Below are 24,890 nucleotides of genomic sequence, written 5' to 3' on the forward strand. Positions count from 1 at the left end.
ATATTGATCCAATAAGTGATTATATTGTTTAATTTAAAACTATAGATCATAAACAAACACACAACACCCTTTCACAAAGGGTGAAAATCCATAAATGATTGACACTCCAATTTAAACCAGATTCTTCTTCAGATTCTTTTCTCCACTGCGAGACTAATAAAGGCAAATCCAATCCAATTCTTTTCTTACAGACAGTCTGTAATAAAATAATCTGGTTTAAATTAGATATCAAATAGACAGGATGAATTTAGTACAACTGATTGACACTCCCTCGAGAAGGCTTGATAATCGTCAATAGCAGTGGCAGGCCATGGACTTCATCGCGAGGCCTTTAGTAGTGCTCCTTCTGAATCAATACAGACTAGAGGAGACCATTAACCGAGGAAAATAACTGACCGACCGTTCTTAATGATGTCCATTTTTTTCCATCTGGAAATTGACTTTAACAGTAAATCTGCAAACAAATACATTTCTTCTTCTCCTTCAGCCATTGTGGGTTGACAAAACTGCTATTAAATCAACACAATATATTTGCCTATGCAGCTTGCGACTGATACAGTGTGCTAGCTCGGGCCAGTAGGCTCTTGTCAGTTGCGGCGAGTGATAAAGCAGTTTGTGCAAACTATGATTGGCTAGTGACTAGCCAATCATAGTTTGCGACGTTAACCAGTGCCTGCAAGAAAGCGCCGGTACCCCTTTTAGGTTGCCAACTCGAAATCTGATTGATTAAAGGAACTGTTTGATGGACACATTTGATGCTCCAGGGCCCGCAGAACTGATAATGAAGACGTCCAGGTAGATTTCTGACCTTGGTAACAAATGATGGCTGAAATGTGATTGGTTAAATGCTTCAATGTGAAAAAACACATCTGAAAGCAGCACAACAGGGGAAAAGCAATGAAATGTAGCTGAAAGACAATTTGCAATTATTTAATAAGAATTCATGGATTCGGATAGTTTTAGGCCAGCAGAGAAAGCTTTGCAGGTCTTGACGGTCTGCCACTGGTCACAACAAGTCACAACCCGATGTCACCAGTCACACAATAGTCACAACAAGGTGGTGGCAAAGCACTACTTTGGTCTAAATCAGGGGTGTCAAAGTCATTTTTTGCCGCGGGCCACATTGTAGTTATGGTTTCCTCTCGAGGGCCGTTATGAATTTGGGGAACCCATTAGAATGTTGAAATCCCTTCAAATATTACAGATAGAGCACACAGCAAATTAATGAATAACTCGTTTTCAAATCTGAAGTCAAGAATAATGACTTTTATTGTGGTTGACATCCAAAAATATGAAATTTTGGCTCAGATTTTAGCAATCATCATGGAATTTAACAAGTTTGATTTGCTTTCGCGGGCCGAAAAAAAATGATGTGGCGGGCCGGATTTGGCCCGCGGGCCTTGACTTTGACACCTGTGGTCTAAATCAACCCACTTCAGTTTAAGGCCTTGACAGAAAGACACCACAAGATGGAGAAAAATCAATATTTTAATTGATGCAATACATAACATCTGAAAGCGGGTGAATACGTCATTTTGTGTCATCATCAATGTACTTTTGCACAATTGATTGCCTTCTCCATAAAAGTCGCCTTGTACGTCTTCCTCCTCTTTCACTCCTACTTTTTAAATGGAATGCTTTCTGTCAGTTACTTCTTCCAAAACCTTCCCCAAAAAAATCTCACTACTTTGGGTGAAATTTCAGAATGAACCGAATCACTCAAAATGTTATCATTGAAAATTATGACCTTCTTTAAACTTACCAATTGCACAATTTCCTCTTCCCGAACAAAGAGCTGGTTCATTCTTCAGCATGCTCGTGACATTTTGAAACTAAGACCACACGTAACAGTTGATCAGAATCAGCTCGTGTGTCACACAGTCACAAATCCGAGCGACTGGAAGAGTCCCCAAAAGCAAAATATCACTTTGCAAATTCTGTAGTGCAATAAACCAACAAGCAACTTTTTTTAGCTTCTGATTGCCTCATCAGCAATTTCTCGAGCTATTTCTTTGCAGCCAGAGGTGATCCTCACCCTTCCACTTGGCTTTCCTGACACTTTCCATATTATAATGCGCTACGCCACCCCGCGAAATAAGGGAAAGGCTGCACGATTAAGAGCAAGGCTCACAGTGGTGGATGAAGCCGGCTCACAGCTGTGCTGTGACTGTAAGTAGAAGGCGGCGCCTGGATGTTTTTTCCCCGCCTCTCCCGGCTTGCAGTGTGTTAATGAAGCCTCTTGTGATTGTGCAAAAGTTGCCTCCTCAACCCTCTCCAATGTGCATCTAATATAATATTTGATCCGGTCAGTCGCTTGTCCCTGTCGTCCTCCCCTACAGAGTGAAGTCAGAGTCTCATGCATGTTGAGTGGAAAGATGCCAGACGCAACTTATTCCGCGTGGTGGTACGGTTCACTAACCCGAGCCTTAACAGCGTGAGCGGTAGCATCAAGGTGGCTCATAACAGAGGCCAGGCAGGTAAGTCAGCCTATGGAGAGTGAAGCGTATTCCATTCAAGCATCTGAAGTCATCCACGGCATTCATATCAGAGATTCTCAGTTGGTTTCACTCAGGACCCACATTTTATTTCCATTGAAGTTTTAAGTGGCAAAATCATTTTTTGTCTATTTTTCACACTCTACTTCAAGGAAGGTTTATCAAGTGTGGCAGTATTTACATTGACAGAAAACACGAAATAACCAACATGCAAAGAGGTCCAAATTACATGTAGATAAATGTCAACAGCAACAACACAGTAGTAAACATGGGTACATAAATAATTCAAGTATTGAAGGTCACATAGCATATGCAGGTACAGTACATGAAAAAAACATGTGGTGAATTGACAAAATGTTATTTCGTTATAGGGTTGCCTTGAAAAAAAAAACTGAATGAAGGATAAGGTGTACTTTTAATTGTATTTCAATCCAGATTGTTATTTAGTGCAGCCACTTTAAGAATGAAACCTCAACATTGCTCCACTTGCTGCTATTTGCTATTTCTTTCTTTGTTTCTCTCTTTCTTTCTTTCTTTCTTTCTTTCTTTCTTTCTTTCTTTCTTTCTTTCTTTCTTTCTTTCTTTCTTTCTTTCTTTCTTTCTTTCTTTCTTTCTTTCTTTCTTTCTTTCTTTCTTTCTTTCTTTCTTTCTTTTTAATATTAAACGATCGACGCACACTTCTGTTTGGACTAAGGATTTTCAATATCACTTTGTTGCTGTTGTTGACCAGCACCAGTATGAGTATTTACCCTTGAATTACCAATACCGATACTAAGTTCCAGTCCCACTCATACTTACATGACATAACATTTCAATTAATAAATTAACATGTTACTGTGAACAAATTGTAAATTGCTGATACCTGTTGTTGGCATATCCTTAATGTAGAACAGATGTAACTGTGAAATTGCATTTCACGTTGCATGTGGTGTTGGTTCAAACACTACTAGTTGAGAATCACTGATTGAACGACACTGACATTCGTATAAATGTCTCATCAAATATGATGTTTGTGTGCCTGCAGCAGAGCAGAGTAAGGAAGTTGTTTTCCCTGAGAGTCCACAACCATCGTTCCTCACTGTACCTGGCGACGGCTTTGCTGAGCCATTTGTATTGACACCGGGCAACTGGATCATCCGCATCGAAGCACCTGGTGTTTTTCTCGTAAGTTGCCCAAAAACAAGAAAATGACATGCATATACATAAATATATCTACCGTATTTTCCGGTGTCTGAGGCACACTCAAAAGCCTTCATTTTCTTCAAAAGATGACCCTGCGCCTTATACGCAGGTGCGCATTACATTTGAAGTAATAATAATAATAACAATACATTTCATTTATAAGCACCTTTCAAAACTCTCAAGGTCACTTTACAGTCAAATGATAAGGTTTTCTGTGGGGAGCAGCAGCAGCCACACGCGCCAGCGTTCACTCAACCCGGAAGTAACTCAAATGGATAGAAAACTAGCTAGCTAGCTAGCGAGCTAATCGATAGCCAATAGATAGCTAGCTAGATAGCTAGCCAGCCAACTAGAAAGATATACAGCTAGCCAGCTACATACAGTGCCTTGAGCCACAACAGGTCTCGCAACTACTGTCAGTGGCCACCGACTCCATTTTGCCCCTGTAGCGGAAGTAGTGCGTAGCCTTATAATGTGGTGTGATAGATAGATAGATAGATAGATAGATAGATAGATAGATAGATAGATAGATAGATAGATAGATAGATAGATAGATAGATGGAGACACATACACACTGTATTTGTTTTTTTGTTTTATTGGACGTCCTGTCATGTCACATTCTGCCTCTGCATATACAGTAAAGTCTCGTTATATCGATATTCAAGGGAGTCCGAAAAAATATCGATATAACCGGGACTATCGATATATCCGACCCTGTTTGCATGTAATTTTCTCCGTGCGTGCATAGAAATAGTATCGATATAACCGGGACTATCGATATATCCGATATCGATATATACAAGAACTTTAAAGTACAAATCACTAAATATATATAACTGTTTAATTTATTTTTTCATTTGATATTTCCATGACAGCTTTCCATGATGACGATATAACAAGACTTTACTGTATATATATATATATATATATATATATATATATATATATATATATATATATATATATATATATATATATATCTCCAAAAGACCTGTTTAAAATTAACCTCAAAATTATATCCATCTCTAATTACTTTTCCCTAAATCACTTTTTGACCAGAGCGTAATGGTAGGAATAATTTCTATAAAAATATCAACAGAACATGATATCTAATAATAATGATGATGGTTATACATCTTAAATATATAAATGCAAGACTATTTTAATATGAAAAATATTTTAAATATTTCACTCGCAGATTTTCACAAAAAAACAATCTGTGTTCTCTGAATAACCAGACACATTGACTGTTGCAAGACTCCAACGTGTCCCTTGGGAACGTGTCGTAACATTTTAATAATACATTTTATTTCTAAGTGCCTTTCAAAACTGTCAAGGACACTTTACAATCACGGGAAAATAACTTTTTTTTTTTTTTCTGCGGGTGAGCAGTGGCATCAATTCGTGGCAGCCCTTCGCGCCAGCGTTCACTCAACCCGGAAGTAACACAAACTCACGGCACTAATGTCAGTTTGTATATCGAAATACAATACAATACAATACATCCTAATTTATATAGCGCTTACGCAACAGCTGCAGCAGTAACAAAGCGCTTCAGATAATAGTCAACACAAAGCAAAATAATAAAGTCTAGCGTGGTTTTTCGTTGAGTATTGTAGCAACCAAACCGACTAACTCCCCAATAATCCTTTACGTTATTTCTACCGTTAAAATATCCGAATATTTCAAAAGTGTGTTTAGATCAGTGACGTGCAGTCATTGGAGGCAGGGGAGGCAGTGCCTCACCTGTCATCATGGAAAGCTGTCATGGAAATATCAAATGAAAAAATAAATTAAACAGTTATATGTATTTAGTGATTTGTACTTTAAAGTTCTTGTCCATTTAACTTCACCGTTTTAGGATTTTTTTCTAAATCGCTGAATTTTCACATTTACTGTTCAAATACTAAGTAGAGACGAGCAGTGAGGCACCAGCCGGCTGATCCTCACTATGGATTGCGCAATCACTATGCTTACTGTGCTGGCTTGCTCTGCAGTGAGACCGCATTGCTGTCCTTCTGCATATCGCTATTAAAGCGTTCAAACACGTTTAGTATATGAACTAAATTTCCACAGTTTAGCTGGTGTATATAATGTAGAGTCATTGTACATTATAAACACTGTACTCGTGTTTATTTTGTTTTATTTTTATCAAAACGCTGTGCGTAGGTGAGGCACACAGTTCTCCCGCCTCATGACAGGCAGGGGGCGCTTGTGATTCCAGAGATACTTCTTACTCCACGTCTGCAGAATAATAGAATTAGAGACAGAAAGCTACAGTAAACAGTTAGCAAGTAAAGTGCAACCCTGCAGTCATTTTTTTCGTGTTGCTTGGCCTCACTTTCAGAATGGAGGATTACATATCTTAATTGAAAGAATTTTCTCAACTGAACTTTCAATCGAAGCAGGAGGTAATAATTAAAGGAAGACCAACACCGGAGCTAAAAGGTTTGCTTCAGACAACGGGACACAATAATCGCTCTTTTTAGGCGGACTGGTACACACGAAAAGGCTGGCTGTGTGGATGTCCAGCAAAAAACCGCCTTTTCTGCTTTTCCTGCCTTCTGTTCTGAATTTGTGACAATGTCTGGACTCAAATGGGATATTGCGACCTGAAAAATTTACAACGGAGCCTCATCACAAATGAGCGAAGACTCAACATCAGCATCCACAATGCTAAGGTAAAGGAGAACCGGGAGATTTTAAAAGATCTCATCAATGCCACCTGCTTCCTTGCCAAACAACAGCTGGCATTTCGTGGAAACGATGAAAGTAAGGGCTCTGCTCATCGTGGCAACTATGTTGAACTATTACATGCTTTCGCTCAGAAAGATGACAGGCTAGCGAGTCATTTTGGGACATCCACTATATTTTCTAGCCTGTGAAACAGAATACAGAACGATTTCATTGAAGCAGTTGGTGATGTCATTAGAAATGACATTAAAAAGGAGATCGGTGCAGCCCCATTTGTTGCTGTAGAAGTAGACGAGATTGTCATTCTCAGCACTGAAAACATACAGTCAGAACAGGACTGATCAAGGACGACTTTCTTCACTGGCAGTGATCTCCGTTGAGACAGAGAGACTTTTAAAACTGAAGAAAGATAAGGAAGGCTTCTACAGAGAAGTTATCGATGCCTTTCTTCAGAAGGAGCGGCGCATGGACTAAAGGTAACACGATAAAAACGTTTTTTTAATTGTTTTTTTTCTATGCTACAGTTTGTATATATAAAAAATGCTGACATGAAATTTTAAACAAAATACATTAACTGTTGCCAATCAAATGGTGAATAAACTACTCTGTAGAGTTCATATGTTTGTAAATCTGACTATGATGACGTCAGTGCCTCACCAGCCATGACCCTCACCGCACGTCACTGGTTTAGATTAATTTATTTGGGAGCCTTTCATTGAGCGAGTTGCTTGTTCTGTAGCCACAAAGGGACATAAGTCTTTTTGTGCCGGTCCCAAGCCCGGATAAATACAGCGGGCTGTGTCAGGAAGGGCATCCAACGTAAAAGCTTGGCCAAAAGTCCTGAAGAATGAATGTCTCTCTGTGTCTTTGTTTTGTCATATTGTCTCTATGCTGTCATATTATTTGTTATTTAGTTTTTTTTTGTTCTTTTGACTTCAAGACGGCGCCGCAGGAGTGGCTGCCTTTCCAGCAGCTCATGTATTTTGTTTTTCTACTCTCATTCCTTTCATCACTTTGCTGCTGTGAAATGTACATTTCTCCACTGTGAGACGAATAAAGGCATATCCAATCCAATCCAATCCAAAACAAACATGCGGATCAAACCTCTAAAGATGGAGGACACTGATTTGCTGTGGTGACCCCTTGAAGGGAAAAGCCGAAAGGAAAAGAAGAAGAAGGAACATAAAAACATGGGCATTTGTTCAATTTTAACTACTTTCCCCATTTACTCTATAATGATTTTCTGGCTTGTCCTTTGTTCCCATATAAAATGCATTTTATTCCTCAGGACTATTTGGTCCTGCTGCCTCAGGATTACTACGATGCCCCGCTGCTGCACAAAGAGATCACAGAGCCCTGCACATATGTGCCCACAGACCAATGGCATAAAAAGTATGTCTGTATTTTCCTTGTTTACATTCATAAGAGGCATCCAATATTTTTGGGTTTCTGACTAAGATCCTTTTGTGCCTTCTAGCTGTCTACTGTACAAGCACGTACCAATGGATAGATTCAGCTCGACTTTGGGCTCACAGGGAAGCTTTTCGAGTCGGAGGGCCCACACGAGGAGGCAGGCGCCGGTGCGGCGGCCCACCCCGGATCACCCTGACATGGCCTATCTGCATGGCACACAGGTAAAAGCATAGGAACTCCATAGCTCCATTTTTTAAAAAATCTTCTTCATCAATTATGCATTTTCACACAATTTACAACAGATCTTAGGCAGTGATTCCCTGTGTGCTCTGAATTACTCATCTAACTCTTATTCGGGTAATATATGTACGACAGTACATATACTGTAATACATGTTTAGTTTGACTTAAAATACATGCACCTTTCACCACCAAAAGCAGTTCCAGCTAACCGCCAGGTTGCAGTAAGGTAAGGCGCATCCCCCCTCGACCCACAAGATTCGATGCAGCTCTGCTTTTCTAATGGCTTTGACGTGACAACAGGCAGTGACGTGCAGTTAGGGGAGGCAGGTGAGGCCATGCCTCACCTGTCATCATGGAAATATCAAATGAAAAAATAAATTAAACAGTTATATTTATTTAGTGATTTCTACTTTAAATTTCTTTTCTATTTAACTTTTTTTTTCAAAATCGCTGAATGTTCACATTTACCGTTCAAATATTAAGTAGAGACGGGTGGTGAGGCAGCAGCCGGCTGAGCCTCACCATGGATGCCGCAATCACTATGCCAACTGTGCTGGCTTGCTCTGCAAAGAGACCGCATTGCTGTCCTTCTGCATATCGCTATTAAAGTGTTCAAACACTTTTAGTATATGAACTAAATTTCTACAGTTTAGCTGGTGTATATATTGTAGAGTCACTTTACATTATAAACACTGTACTACAGTGTTTATTTTATTTTATTTGTATCAAAACTGTGTGCATAGGTGAAGCACACAGTTCTCCTGCCTCATGACAGGGGGCGCTGGTGATTAGAGATTCTCAAAATCAACAAAATCCATCAGCACCTCGGGTCCTCTGTCACCCCCCCCCCTCTCCCAGCCTTTCTACTCCTTCCCAACGACTTTCTGCCTTTGAACTCCCCCATTCCTCTATAATCTCAGACATTATCATCAAATCCAAGAACTCCTCCTGTCAACTCGACCCCCTCCCTACTATCCTTATAAAGTCCTGCCTACCCTCTCTTCTCCCATTTATTTCTACCATTATTCACTCCTCATTATCAACTGGAATTGTTCCTATCCCACTCAAAACCGCAGCTGTCACTCCAATCCTGAAAAAACCTGGCTCAGACCCATACGATTTCAATAACTTACGTCCAATTTCCCACCTCCCATTCATCGCCAAAATTCTTGAAAAGACAGTTGTGTCCCAGCTTCACTCACACCTCACTCACAATAACCTGTACGAACAATTCCAGTCTGGTTTCCGCCCCCGCCACAGTACTGAATCGGCTCTCATAACAATCACGAATGATCTTTTTATGGCAGCCGATGCCGGTTCACTCTCCATCCTCATCCTTCTCGACCTGACCTCAGCCTTTGACACCATTTCCCACCCTATCCTGCTCGACAGACTTTCCACCCGAGGCATCACCCACACCCCACTCCGCTGGTTTCATTCCTATCTCTCTGATCGCTCACAATTCATCCAAATCAACTCGTTCACCTCATGGTCCTCTCCTGTGTCCTCTGGTGTGCCTCAAGGGTCTGTCCTGGGGCCACTTCTCTTTATAATCTACCTACTTCCTCTTGGCAATATTTTCCGTAAGTTTGGCATTCACTTTCACTGCTTTGCGGATGACACCCAACTCTACCTCTCGAGCAAACCCGACGCCTCTCTTCCACCTTCATCCCTCTCACTTTGCCTCTCAGAAATTAAATCCTGGCTTTCCCATAACTTTCTCAAGCTTAACAGTGAAAAAAACGAACTTCTCCTTGTCGGTACCAAATCCACCCTCCACAAAACTAACAGTTTCTCTCTCACCATTGACAGTTCAACCGTGTCCCCCTCCCCTCAGGTCAAGAGCCTGGGTGTCATCCTCGATAGCTCACTATCTTTTCAGTCCCATATAAAAACATAACTCGGTCTGCTTATTTCCACCTCCGTAATATTAACCGTCTCCGTCCCTCGCTCACCCCTCACTCCGCTGCTATGCTTATCCACAGTCTCGTCACCTCCCGCATCGATTATTGCAACGCACTTCTCTTCGGTATAAATCAGAAATTTCTCCATAAACTCCAACTCGTCCAAAATTCTTCAGCCCGGATCATCACTAGAACCCCCTCCTTTCACCACATCACCCCTGTCCTCCAGCAACTCCACTGGCTACCTGTTAAACATCGTATCGCATTCAAAATACTTCTGTTTACATTCAAAGCCATCCATAACCTTGCCCCTCCCTATCTCTCTGACCTGCTTCAAATCTCTGTTCCCTCTCGGTCCCTCAGGTCCTCATCCTCCCTTCACCTCTACGTGTCCTCTGCTCCCAAACTCTGGAATTCACTTCCACCCAACATCCGTAATATTGACTCCCTCCCTATTTCCAAGGCTCACCTCAAAACCCACTTGTTTAAAATTGCTTTCAATGTCTAGTTCTATCTGCTATTTTATTATGTATCATTTTACTTATGGTTTTATTGTTATGTGCTTTGTTTTATTGTTTTTATTGTAAAGTGTCCTTGGGTGTTTTGAAAGGCGCTTGAAATAAAATGTATTATTATTATTATTATTATTATTGCGAATCCTCGGCTGCAGAATAATAGAATTAGTGAGAGCAAGCTACAGTAAACAGTTAGCAAGTTAACTGCAACTACCCAGTCATTTTTTCGGGTTGCTTGGCCTTATTTTCAGAATGGAGGATTACGTATCTAAATTGACAGAAATAGAGAGACTTTTAAAACTGTCCATGTTTAGTCAAACTATTATTATTACATCGATGAGAAGGTTTCTTCAGCCGTCATCTGTACAAATGTGAAGGTTTCGCACGTTTCGCCTCCTATCCAAGAGGCTCACCAGTTTCACCCATTGCGGCTAATCTTTACATGGAAGAGATGGAGAAACAGGCCCTCACATCCTTCCCAGGGACAAAACCTAGACACTGGTTTAGATATGTGGACGATACTTTTGTCACAATTAAGAAACAAGAAATTCAATCCTTCACAGATCACCTCAACTCTGTAGACTTCAACATTAAATTTACTCGTGAGGACATTCAAGAGAACCAACTAGCCTTCTTGGATTGTAAAGTAATTATAAAAGAGGACAGAGCGCTAAAAACAGAACTCTTTAGGAAGGCTACGCACACTGACCAATACTTACTTTTTGACTCTAACCACCCTTTACAACACAAACTAGGAGTTATCAGAACCCTCCAGCATAGGGCTAAACTAATACCAACTAGCACTGAAGGTAGAGAAAAGGAGTCAAAACATATCAGGAGAGCACTCACTAACTGTGGGTACTCTCAGTGGTCATTCAACAAATGTCAGAAAGAAAGAATAGGGAATGAAACCAACAATTCTCAAGATACAAAAAGGAGAGGAGTAGCAGTACCGTACATTGCAGGAGTTTCTGAAAAATTACAGAGTCCTTTGGCAACATAAAATTCCTACTTATTTCAAACCGATAAACACGTTAAGGCAAAAATTAGTGCATCCAAAAGATAGGCTACCAAATGAAAAACAAAGTAATGGAGTTTATTCCATACATTGTAAGAATGAAAATTGTAAAGAGCAGTACATTGGGGAGACTCAACAAATTCTCAAAAAAAGACTTTATCAACATCGCAGGGATAATATAAGTGGACCTCAATCGGCATACATTTGCACCTAAAAGCTAGCAACCACTCATTTGACGACAATGAGGTTAAAATCTTAGCGAAAGAACATAGATGGTTTGAAAGGGGGGTAAAAGAAGCGATTCTTATAAAACAACAAAATCCTTCATTAAACCGGTCTGGTGGGGTGAGGTTCAATTTGGATCGTTCATACAATAGCCTGCTTAGGCAAAACAGGTTAGGCAACTTTCGTAATGCTGATGAGGGTCGTTGTGCTGATGAGGTGATACCGTGGGGAGTGGGGGTAATAGGCCAGTCGTTAGTCAGGAATGTAGGAACAATCGGTGGGGCCACAGGGCGGGGTCCACTGCCCCCCCCCCCCCAACCTGAGAGTAGGGACCTATCATAGCTGGGTCCGGCGCCACCATGTCTGGACATTAGGGATATATAAATAGGGCCGATACGACCAGTCAGACTTTAGTTCGCTGACGAAGCCTCTTGGATAGGAGGCGAAACGTCCGAAACCTTCACATTTGTACAGATGACGGCTGAAGAAACCTTCTCATCGATGGACCACTCCTTTACGACTGAGAGCTTACACAGACGTATTACTATTACAGTATATGTATTGCCTTTCTTCAGAAGGAGCGGCGCATGGACTTAATTTCTAAGTAAAGGTAACACGGTAATCACGTTTTTTTTCATTCTTTTTTTCTATGCTTCTTTCTATACTTTTTATATAAAGAATGCTGACATGACATTTTAAACAAAACACTAACTGTTGCCAATCAAATGGTGAATAAGCTACTCTGTGTAATTCATGTTTGTAAATCTGACTGTGATGACGTCAGTGCCTCACCAGCCATGAACCTCACCGCACGTCACTGACAACAGGGTATCAAAAACATGGTGGTTGTTTCCACATGGTATCGCCTCCAACCAATTGTGTTTCAGACAGTGGTTGAAAGTGATCACAAAAAGCCATTGTTGTACTAAATTCATCCTGTCTACTTGATATCTAATCTAAAGCAGATTCTCTTCTTACAGACAGTGTATTGTAGGTGTTCAAATACCTGACATGTTTCGGCGTATACTTCCGCCTTCGTCAGAGTGTCACGGATGTTGTTGTGACGTGCCTTTTTTTGTTCATATCACATGACGTCATCTCACTTTTCACCAAATCACCCACCAAAGCCACCATTCAGATAGTACAGGACAAACTGAAAGCAGACAGGACACTCAAAAAACGCACACATCTAACAGCACATGACATAACCCAGCTACTTCAGTTCATTGCCACATCCACATATTTCCAATTCAGAAACAATACAGACAAAAAGAAGGGTTCGCCATGGGGGACCCACTCTCTGCTATCTTGTCTGGCTTTTTCATGGAGGACCTGGAACAGAAAGCTCTTTCAACAGCCCCGGAAACATACAAACTAACACTATGGAAATGATATGTGGACGACATTCAGGAAAAAAATCAAAACAGGACATACACAACAGCTTACGGATCACCTCAACTCCATAGACACCACAGGCAGCATCAAGTTCACCCATGAAGAGGAAACAAACCAATCCATCGCCTTCTTGGACTTGAACATACACCACACGGACAACGGAGACATCAAAATAAAAGTACACAGGAAACCCACACATACCGACCAATATCTCCTTTGGACATCCGAACACCCCACTATTCATAAGTTGTCAGAACATTACATGAATGCACCACAATAATCACGGACCCGGAGGACAGAACACAGGAGGAAAAACATAGACAACACACACTACAAAAATGTCAATATCCTCAGTGGGCAATAATTAAAGGTGCAGAGCAGGTCAAAAACAAAAACAAGGCAGGGGAGAAAGAAAAAGCAAACAAACAAACAAGAGCACAGGGGAATGGTAACATTGCCATACATAAGAGGGATCACAGAACGCATACAAGGAGCACTGAGGAAACAACATAAACACACCGGTCAAACCACACACACAACTCTCCGACAGATCTTGGTACACTCAAAGGACAAAACACACCCGGAAAATAAATGCAACTCAATATATGAAATCCCATGCAATCATGCAATAAATCATACATTGAGGAGACAGGAAGGAGTTTTAATACAAGAAAAAAAGAGCACAAGAAGGAGTGTGATAAGGAGACAGCAAAAATACAAACAAGAGCAACGAAAGAACAAGCACAACAGGAACACCATAAATCAGCCATCACAGACCACTGCAAAAGAGAAAATCACATCATGGACTGGGAGAAGGCCAGAGTCATGCGCACTGAAGAACTACAATCATCAGCGCTGGATCAGGGAGGCCATTAAAATCCGGAAACGAGAACCAAGGACCATCAACAGGGATGAGGGAGCTTACATGTTCTCTACTACCTGGAGCAGCATCCTGGAGGGACGAGCGGACAGCGGTGGCCTCATTTTTGCAAATTAGTATAAAAGAGTACAGATGACACATTTTTGGTCATGGGCAGATTGTCACGTATGTACTCTGCTGTTTATTTCCCAAGCACTCCCATAACCCAACAATGTTTACTGTATGTCCTCTTTAATGCTTCAGATTTTTTTTAACAAATAGTATGTTATTCGTTGTTCCCCCTCCAGTCTCAGCTGCACCTCAGTCTGCGCGTGGCTCATCCTGGACCTCATGCTCTCATCATGGAGTATGCCAGCCAAGTGGACAGCATCCAGAATGTCAACTTCCTGGTTGGTGTCCTGCATGGGGAGCAGATGCGAGGCCGTGCCAACATTTACAGCTGCAATTACAGGTGAGTCTTGCAAACGGAATTAGAGGCCTTAGTAAAAGTCACATATATGTTTAAAATGATTTCTTTTATTTGGTATTACCCGCAGAAAAAATATCCTGTGACTGTAAAGTGTCCTTGAGAGTTTTGAAAGGTGCTTATAAATGAAATGTATTATTATTATTATTATTATTATTATTATTATTATTATTATTATTATTATGAATAATAACATTTTTAAAAGAGGGAAACCATTTCCAATTTTCTTACAAGCTTAAATAAATTGAAAAATGTATCATACATATTTTGTATTTCCCTAAAATTTGTTAATTTATTGTTTGTTGCTTGATTGGAGATAAAGTGAACGAGTTACTTTTATTGATTTTTGGGTGTGTGTGAATTTTATTCAGTACATATTAAATCAATTATAATTAAACTGATTCATATTCTAATGGAAAGGGAAATAGAATGAAGTCTTATTCTCATAAGAAAATGGTTTACATATTTGGAATCCACATTTTCAAATTGTTTTAACCCATTCAATTAACTCATTCACAACCAGACATGTGCAAAGATGTGTCCACTCCAGTGCCAGGGTTTTTGTCATTTTCACTCAAATTCCAGGACCCACAGAATATTGAGTTTTAGGACGACATCAACATTCAATGCAGCACAAGAAGCCTTTGACTCTCTTCTTTCATCAGAAAAAAAGAGTTAATTCCTAAGTTATATGGGTCTGGAGTTATCTGATCTTAAAATGGGGGCAGCTGTACAAAATACAATACATAAGTACATATTGATTTATATCGTGCTTCAACAACAGCTGAAGCTGTAACAAAGCGCTAACATGGACATAAGACAAATGCTGCCCTCTCATGGAAGGAAAAATACATTGCCAGAGGTCTGACCAGTGCTATATTGGCACCCCCCTACAAGAAAAACCAAAACCAGAACAAATTCGGGAATGGCGCTATGTCATGTTTCCCAATAAATTAGGGAGTGGCAGTGAATGAGCTAATGTCACGGTTTTCCTGCTCCTTTAAAAAAAATCATCACATCATGGACACACAACATATTTATTTCATCAGAAGGGCGGTATCAAGACTATGGCGCGACACCGAGGCGTCATTCTTCCAAAACAATTCCTAGCTTTTATCAGTCTGTCTCCACAAAGTCTCCAGTAAGCAGTGTATCAAGGTTAACAGATGGCTCCAAGAATGAACTTGGTTCACTCTGCATATCAGAAGGTGACACAGGCTAAGTAAATATGGTGGAAGACACACATCATGACATGATTGGAGATGCACATCATTACATTTTTGAAGACGCAAATCATGACATTATTAAGGCGCACACCATGACATTATTTTCATGACATATCATTGAGAAAAGCCAAATCCCATGGCAGAGACTTAACTAAACAAATTATAATTTGAAATAATACTTCAGTAGTCATATCAGAAACAAATCAAAAAAATGTCTGTTTGTTTGTTTGTTTGTTTGTTTGTTTGTTTGTTTGTTTTACCGTGTGTGCAGCTTTTTGTGCCGGAGCGTGGTGGTGGACAGCAACAATCAGGTGGCCGTGCTACAGCTTACCCACAGGACAGAACTTCTCCTGCAGATGTCCACCACTACTTTCCTGCTGGTGAGACACATTTTTGCGGCCATTAGTGTTTCGCTTTGCGACTATGCTGAGTCGACAATGTGTTTGTCCACAGCACAAAGTATACGCGGTCCCAGCACAGGAGTTCTCCATGGAGTATGTGGAGGCTAAATTGCTTTGCGTTTCCACTCACGGTCGCTTCACTGAAGACAGGTAATGCAATCGAAAATGAGTTTAACTGATGACATTGCCTTAAATTGCGAAAATGAGAATAGAATTAAGATTCAATGTTTGGTGGACTATTTTTTTCTACTGTTGTTCTGCTGTTGCTGTTATCTCAACTTAATTTCATGTAAATATATGCTACAGGGTATTGTCTTATAATTTGACCTCCCCCCTTGAAACCTCCATAATATTATGACTTTATAATTTGCTTTTATTATTTTTTCTCTTGTAATATAACTTCAGGAATCAAACCTATCTGGTGTCTCTGATTTAATAATAATAATAATAATAATAATAATAATAATAATAATAATAATAATAATAATACATTTTATTTTCAGGCTTCTTTTCAAAGCTCTCAAGGACACTTTACAGGGTGTTATGGTGAAACTTAAAAAGACAAATATTTTTTGGGTTGGTCTTACAAAGAAATGCCTACAGTATTTCCAAACGGTTAAGTACTTGGAACAGCTTGAAAAGTCATTTTGGGCACATAATTACTTCTTTTGGCCATTGTTTTTGCAAGAATTTTGCAACGGAGTTCAGAAGCTACTTGATTAGGGACATAAAGACCACCATTTCTACTGTATTTACATTAGGAAAATCTAAATCAAAACATTTACGTCACCATATTGAGCGAGACGGCGCCTGATTTTTATTTTTGATTTTTTTATTGTTCTAGTCAGCACTGTGTACTAAGACACTTGGAAAAGCCTTCGCCGAGCTGGGTTTTACACGCGGCCCGCAATGGAAAGTTGAACGTTGCCCAACAAGAAGGACACAATGCAGACTGGCGGCAGAGACGACAGTCTGACGTATCCCCAAATGGTGACCAGGTTCTACTCAAATACCCTCAGGTATCAGAGAAGGCCACCATGTTCCTTTGACTGTTCTGTCATGTTTAAAAGCAATGTCTTGACATCCCTTCAGACGGAGATAAGCTTCACCCCCAAGGTGCCCCTCCCTGGCAGATACGTGCTCGTTGTGCATTATCGTCAGCCGGAGCATGTTTCCTTTCCTGTGGAAGTCCGAGTGGATGCTGGCTATAAGTGGACAGGTATGTTAAACTACCACAGAAATGTCAGTTTGGGAAAAGAAAATGTATTTACAACAATACTGCCGTCTCTTCTCGTCAGTTCCTGAAATCTAGACTGTGGTTTTGTTGCAGGTGCCATAAACGCCTCGTTCTGCCCTTCGGTGTCAGGCTGCAGAGATGTGTTAGTTGCCGATGGCCGCAGCGTCCTTGACTTTACCCAGCAATCTTGGCAGCTGCCAAGCATCTCTGTGATTGTTCCTTCTCGCAAGATTCTCCTTCTAGTCAGTGGTTATTTCATCACTGCCCCCCTTTTTTTAGATAGCGCTTGTTATTATTTTTGGTAATATATTTGTCCTCAAGTGTCTGGCTTCCTGTATTTCCCTCTTTTTAACTCATTCACTGCCATTCCCGAATTTATTCGGGAATTGAAAATATGAAGTTGAGCTCCATTCCCAAATGTTGGGGGGTTTTGGTTTTTCTTGTAGGGGGGTGGCGATAGAGCGCTGTTAAGACCTCTGGCGATGTTTTTTCCCTTCCACGAGGGGCCTTTTGTACAGCCGCCCCCACTTCGACCTAATGTTACTCCAGACCCATATACCCTAGCAATTAACTTTTTTTTCCTGATGAAAGAAGAGAGTCTAAGGTTTCTAACGCTGTATTGAATGTTTATGTAGTCCTAAAACTTAATATTATGTGGGTCCTGGAATTTGAGTGACAATGACAAAAACCCTGGACCTGAAGTGCATACATTTTTGCACGTCAGGCAGTGAATGAGTTCATAGAATGTTTTTTGTTTGTTTGTTTTTTTTCTTTCACTCTGCTGTACAGGATCATATATTGCTGGTGCCTGAGAGTCATTACACCCCAGAGCTCCTGAACAAGAAGCCTTTGGATCAGTCAACACTTTTTATCCAACAATGCAGAGGAGAAGGCGGCTTTGTTGAGTATGTCCATCCATTCAATTTATCATCTACTTATCCTCACAAGTGTGGTGGAGGGTGCTGAAGCCTATATATCCTAGCCATCCCTGGGCAGTCGGCAAAGGACACCCTGCACCTGTTGCCAAACAATTGAAGGGCAACCATCTACACTCACACTCACACGAAGGGACAATTGTGAGTGTTGAATCAACCTGCCATGTATGTTTTTGGAATATGGGAGGAAACCGGAGTGCCTGGAAAAAAGCAACGGAACCTCCACACAGAGTGGGCGGAGCTGGAATTGAACCGGGTAGCTCTGGACTGTGAAGTGACATGCTGGCATACCGGGCCACCCTTATTGAGAAAGAGGCAGTTCGGCAGGTGACTGGTTAGCGTATCGTACTCACAGTTCAGAGATGGAAAGTTCGATTCCAGCTCTGGCCTTCGCAAGGATTAAAAAAAAAGAAATTGACACAATGAACTCCGTCATGGTTTATTGACAGGAACAAGGACCTGTCAAGGCAAAAGGAACCAAAATCATTTAGAGAAACCAAAGTGTATAGGAATGCTGAGAGTAACAGCCAGATAGCAGCGAGTACCTCAGGGATGATAGCAGATAAACAGGTAATGGATGGCTGTTCAGACAGACATTTTATGCTGCAGGGGTGAGTGTGACTAATAAGGTGGAGACTGGGAAGTGGTTCAGTGAGACAGTTGCAATGATTGGGATGACTCCCAGCCCACACTGAATTAAGGGAAAGGTAACCATTAACAACAGAGGGAGGGTGCACACAATGAAACACTGAGGACAGTTATCCATAACTCATTCACTGCCATACGTGCAAAAATGTGTCCACTCCAGTGCCAGGGTTTTTGTCATATTCACTTGAATTCCAGGATCCACAGAAACCTTACACTCTCTTCATTCTAAATTATGTGGGTCTGGAGTTATATGAGCTTGAAATGAGGGCGGCTGTCCAAATACAATGCAATGCATACATATTGGTTTATATCGCGCTTTAGCAACAGCTGATCAATATATCAATATGCTTTGTCTTTTAGACTTGCGCTATGTACAGTTTTTTTATGAAACATTCTTACTCAGTTACAGTATACATCTCAGTCTTCTGACATTTTTTTATTATGCTTAGAATATCTTGTGTTAATCTTTCACCACCCCACCATCACCCTTTCAAATTGCTGCTGTTGACTGCAAATTTCCTCATTGTCGGACGATTAAAGGCTTTCTGATTGTGATTTTGATTCTGAAGCTGGAACAAAGTGCTAACATGGAAAAAAGGGAAATGCTGCCTCTTTGTGAAAAAGAAAAAAACATTGCCCGAGGCCATGGCCAGGGCTTTATCGGCACCCAAGCATGACAAAACAAAACCCGAACAAATTCGGGAATGGCGCTCTACATCATATTTTCAATTCCCGAATACATTTGTGAATGGCAGTGAATGAGTTAATATATATTTAACATAAACTGCTTCAGAATTTATATAAAAGTCTTGCGTTCATATTTCCACAGCCCCAGAACATCTGCCGAATTCTGCAGAGACTCCGCCCACTCTCTCGTGGCGTTTTACAACGATGGAGCTCTGCCCTGCAATTGTGACCGTTCTGGGTCTACTGGATCCAGGTGTGACCCAGCTGGAGGACAATGTCCCTGCAGGCCTCACGTCATCGGACAGAGGTGTACAAAGTGTGCCACGGGGTACTATGGCTTCCCCTACTGCAGACGTGAGTAAAACTCAAACTTCACACACTCTACTGGCTTTAGTGAGATCAAACTTTTATTCTCGTTAGTTATTCTCGTATGAAACATTTCAACCAGGGGTGTCAAAGTCATTTTTTGCCGCGGACCACATTGTCGTTATGGTTTCCTCTCCGGGCCGTTATGAATTTGGGGAAGTCATTAGAATGTTTAATCCCCTCCACATATTACATATAGAGCGCACAACAAATTAATGAAGAACCAGTTTTCAAATCTGAAGTCAAGAATAATGACTGTTATTGTGGTTTACATTCAAAAATATGACATTTTGGTTCGGATTTTAGCAAGCATCATGGAATTTCACATGTTTGATTTGCTTTCGCGCGCCGAAAACAATGATGTGGCGGGCCGGATTTGGCCCCCGGTCCTTGACTTTGACACCCGTGATTTAAACCTACTAAAATACAATCTTACACCACTCATTCTAATATATGTTTTCACATTTAGAAAAAACACATTTATAGTTAGGACATTGTTAATTTTAACCCCACCCCTCCTCTCCCAAAAAGTATGGATGTGGTTAGCTGGCAAATAATTCAATTGGTACCAGTCTTACTGCCAAAACACGGATTGTACAGTATATGCTCCAGCACGCAGGGGGCCCTCGTGACAAGGGGCTCAAATAACGCATGGATAAATGGATGGATAGAATGTGTGATGAAACCTAAATCATCAAGTGCCCACTTGACGGCTCGGATCTTCTTCTGCCATGTCAAAACTCTAATATGTGTCGAGCATGTCGCGCATTGAAAGAGAATGGAAACATCCACTTTGATTAATCTAGATAGAAGTAACTTGTGACCACTCCCACAGCGGTGCAGCTGTCCCTCTCTCCCCTGCATGCGTCTGCAAAATTACAAACATCGTATCTAATCTGCCTCTGTTCCTAGATGAGGTAATATTCACCAATCTGTGTGTCTTCTACTTGCAGTTAACTTGGCTGCGTCTTGACCAGCCCTTTGCATTGCTAAGCATGTTGCCGCAAACCTTTGTAGTACACTGAAGGCACCAACTCAATTGTATCTATTTTATTTTTTAAGGAACACGTTTCAAGGGATCAGTAAAAATCTGCTAGGGCACAACGAAGAGTGATATCGCGGGGAATGCTCTTACATGCTATATCATTGTCTTGTCTTCCTCTGCAGCGTGCGAGTGTGGCCGCCGCCTGTGCGACGAGGTGACGGGCCGTTGCTTGTGCCCCCCTCGCACTGTCAAACCGGCCTGCAATCTGTGTCAAAACCAGACATTCAGTTATCATCCTCTGCTGGGCTGCGAGGGCTGCAATTGCTCCAGGGACGGCCTGCGAGCCAACGGCGGGTCTGGCTGCCATCGCATCACCGGGCAGTGCAGGTGAACCCAAACTGATGGGGGACACACTATTATTGTATTTCATCTAGGAATTATTATATATATTTTTTCCTTTCTTTACTTAAAGGACAACTGACGTCACTTCTTTGTTTCTTCACTGACATCAGAAAAACATTTTACAGCATCTAAAATACCCAAAACACGCAATGCAAAACACCAATAAAAATGACTTAAAGTGTCCAAAATCTGCACAAAGTTGAGCTGCGAATTGGGCATTTTCAGAAAGTCCCACCCCCAGTTCGTTACGTCTAGCATTGCTAGGGAATCAAAACAATGGCTTCAGATTCTGAGAATATGCTTTCTTGTTACACATCCAGTTATGAATATGATTCAAATAGTTCCGAAGAGGAAAGCATACATGTTTGCAATCCATTAAATAATTTATTCCTTGCCATTATGAGGCAACATTGAGGCAACATTGTCTCACCGAAAAAGAGGCACAAAATGGCGCCCTCCTGTGGCCACCTCCGTTTCCACAGGCTGATAAATTCCTTATATGGAGCTTGGATGCCCTCTTCTGGCGGCATTTGGGTGCAACACGAGGTCCCCAGACCAAACAAGTACAGCAAAATACATTGACGTGATGGAAGGACCGCTACAATGCGTCTTTTCGGTCAGGGGCGTTCCTTTCGTGACGTCACGTACGGACTCGTCACCAACTCAAAAACAAGACGTCCTGAATATTCAGCGCAAGTCTTAAAACGTAAAATATAGCTATATGCGGTGGAATCTTATTAAAATACGCTTAGTAGAAGTCATTTGAAGCCATTTTACAAATTATGGACACAACTTGTCCGGAGACGTCGGTTGTGCTTTAAATGGTTCATATCAGGTGCCATAAAAAGTGGAAGATTCCTGGTTGACTACTTTGTCAACGGTTGTCTTTGTACATGCATAATCCATAATTTCATAGATCTTGATTTATTGTAGTTGACTGTCACATCCTTAACAAAAACTAAATCATTATTTAGCTAGTAAGATGACGTTGTTGTATGATCTCAGAGGTGATAAATTTCAAGTCAACAGATGTCAATAACATCACTTGATTTAACGCAATAGCGTTGCTGATGTGCAAACTCCCTCTCTGGCCTTTCACCACGAAGAACAAAAAAATGTTAGTACTTGCATTGACCCTCAACTTAATTATTCAAATCAAACCAACTCAGCAAATTGGGACATACAACTTGCTTGCTTAGTTGTGCTAACGAACATTGTTGCTATGGGGCTATGGGTGGCGGTAATTTTGTGTGTGTGTGCGGGCGTGTGTTTGTGTGTGTGTGTGTGTGTGTGTGTGTGTGTGTGTGTGTGTGTGTGTGTGTGTGTGTGTGTGTGTGTGTGTGTGTGTGTGTGTGTGTGTGTGTGTGTGCACGCAATGAGATGCAGTTGCAAACCCAGGATTGTCGGCCGACAGTGTCAGCGATGCGCTGCAGGTTATTACCGCTTTCCCGACTGCGTCCCTTGTGACTGCGAGTATGGCGGAGTCACGTCCGACGTGTGTCACCCCGACACGGGGAGGTGTCTCTGCAAGGTACGCCAACAGCATCAAATGTTTCCTCTTCCTTAACTGTGATTTTATTTATATTTCTCATGAATTTCCATGTCTCAGGAACAAAAATACTTCATTTCTTACAGAGTTTCCGTTGAAACAAATAATTTGCAATACAAATGTGTTCATTCCTCCAATTAAACTCTTGGATGACGAAAACTGCTTTCCTACTTCTCATGATAAAAGATGGACTTTTTGATGGATGCTGAAATGTGTGCTTGTTTGTCTTTATTACATGGTGGTAGCAGCACAAGCTTTGGAAATGATCCTGCTTTTTTTGTTTTTTTACCGCATTTGTTTTGTTACTATTGAACAGTGATTCTCAACCTTTATTGAGCCGAAGCACATATTTTAAATGAGAAAAATGTCTCGTTCCTTTACCTAACAAAATAACAACAACAACAACAACAACAACAACAATAATAATAATAATAATAATACTTTTATTTGAAAGCGCTTTTAATTATATTCAGGAAATGCTGGATAAAATGCACACTTTAAGTCAAGTCTACATGATTGACAAAAAAAACATTTAAATAAAAATAGGAAAGGATGAGAAGGAAACATGGATAATAGACATTAAAATTTTTAAAAGCATTGCAGAACGGTTACGTTTTAAGAGTTTATTTGAAGGTTTGGGGGTCAGTACAGTTGCGGATGTGTTGTGTGTATAGGCACAGAAATGATCCACTTATAAATCACTGAGACATATATATTACCATATTTTCCAGTCTGTAAGACGCACCGGAGCATAAGGCGCATCCCCAATGAATGGTGTATTGTCAAACTTTTTCCATAAATGAGGCGCACCGCAATATAAGGCGCACCTTCAATGGATGACAAAAGTTTTCCAAATATAATATATAAATATATACAGGTAAGTGTTTTCCAAATATAAGGCACCCCACATTATAGGGCGCTCTAGTAGTTGCTGGGTTACACACTACTTCTACAAGGGGAAATGAAGTCGTGGCCGCTGACAGTAGTTGCGAGACCTGTTGTGGCTCAATATGACTTCACATACTGTATAAAGTGCACCTGCGTATAAGGCACAGGGATATCTCTTCAAGAAAATTAAGGCTTTTGGGTGCGCTTTTACACCACAGAATATGGTACAAGATGTACGGTACTCTTTCTTCATGTTGCTTTTTATTTTATTTGGTTATTATTTTAAATCCTGTAAAGTGCTGCTTTTCTTTATTAAAAACAAATAACCCAAAAAATGGCTTCGGGAAATTGAATTATGGAATGGCATTTCAATTTGGAAATCACTCCTCGAGAGCATGCAACATTTCTCATTATTTGCTTTACTCTCTCCATTTACCGCTGTGAATCTTTAGAAAAATGTCGCCGGCATCAGGTGCGACACATGTCGGGATGGCTCCTTCCACTTTGACCCGTCCAACATCAACGGATGCATGAGTTGCTTCTGCTTTGGAGCCACTGACAAGTGTCACAGCTCCCGAAAACGCCGGGGCAAGGTCAGTGGCCTCGTCTTGACGTCACATTTCACGTGTTGAGAACACATTCTAGCTCACATGTTTTCAACCATTAGTTTGTGGAAATGCGCGGCTGGAGGTTGGAAAGCTCTGACCACCGAGAAGTCGCGTCCGTGTTGAACGTGGCCAGTAACACGGTGGTGGCAGATGTCCAGGAGCTTCCTCTTTCCATTCAAGCTTTACACTGGGTGGCACCGGCCTCGTACCGGGGAGACCGGGTGAGTTCGAGGATGTACTCTGTTAATGTTATAGCTATTTTAAAACAAGTTCATTGCAGCTAGAACAATGATTTATTTTCAAAGTTCATTTTATTCACAGTTTTACATTTGCAACGACTCAAAAAAAAGCAATGAATACATTTTATTTCATTTGTTTTCTGTTGATTTTTTTTTTCAATCATTTCATTTCATTCGAAGAGGCTGTGTGTGTGTGTGTGTGTGTGTGTGTGTGTGTGTGTATATATATATATATATATATATATATATATATATATATATTCTAATTAAAGAAGAGAGTCTAAGGTTT

At 40.8% G+C, this 24,890-nt stretch overlaps 1 protein-coding gene across 1 annotated transcript in view; it reads left to right on the plus strand.

Moving 5' to 3' along the window:
• Positions 1-24,890, plus strand: part of LOC148891801 (laminin subunit alpha-3-like) — a 120,180-nt gene that overhangs the window by 63,143 nt on the left and 32,147 nt on the right. The window contains exons 19-34 of the mRNA XM_089008182.1: positions 2,347-2,477; positions 3,520-3,659; positions 7,661-7,764; positions 7,850-8,006; positions 14,252-14,415; positions 15,928-16,036; positions 16,110-16,207; positions 16,902-17,076; positions 17,150-17,276; positions 17,388-17,536; positions 18,084-18,199; positions 19,707-19,918; positions 21,098-21,302; positions 22,704-22,848; positions 24,207-24,347; positions 24,422-24,583. Coding sequence (XP_088864308.1) covers positions 2,347-2,477; positions 3,520-3,659; positions 7,661-7,764; positions 7,850-8,006; positions 14,252-14,415; positions 15,928-16,036; positions 16,110-16,207; positions 16,902-17,076; positions 17,150-17,276; positions 17,388-17,536; positions 18,084-18,199; positions 19,707-19,918; positions 21,098-21,302; positions 22,704-22,848; positions 24,207-24,347; positions 24,422-24,583 — 2,335 coding nt within the window. The remainder of the gene's footprint in view (positions 1-2,346; positions 2,478-3,519; positions 3,660-7,660; positions 7,765-7,849; positions 8,007-14,251; positions 14,416-15,927; positions 16,037-16,109; positions 16,208-16,901; positions 17,077-17,149; positions 17,277-17,387; positions 17,537-18,083; positions 18,200-19,706; positions 19,919-21,097; positions 21,303-22,703; positions 22,849-24,206; positions 24,348-24,421; positions 24,584-24,890) is intronic.

Source organism: Hippocampus bargibanti, linkage group LG11 (genome assembly GCF_051943395.1).
Source record: "Hippocampus bargibanti isolate YZ-2025 linkage group LG11, ASM5194339v1, whole genome shotgun sequence".
In the NCBI taxonomy this organism is placed as follows: Eukaryota; Metazoa; Chordata; class Actinopteri; order Syngnathiformes; family Syngnathidae; genus Hippocampus; species Hippocampus bargibanti.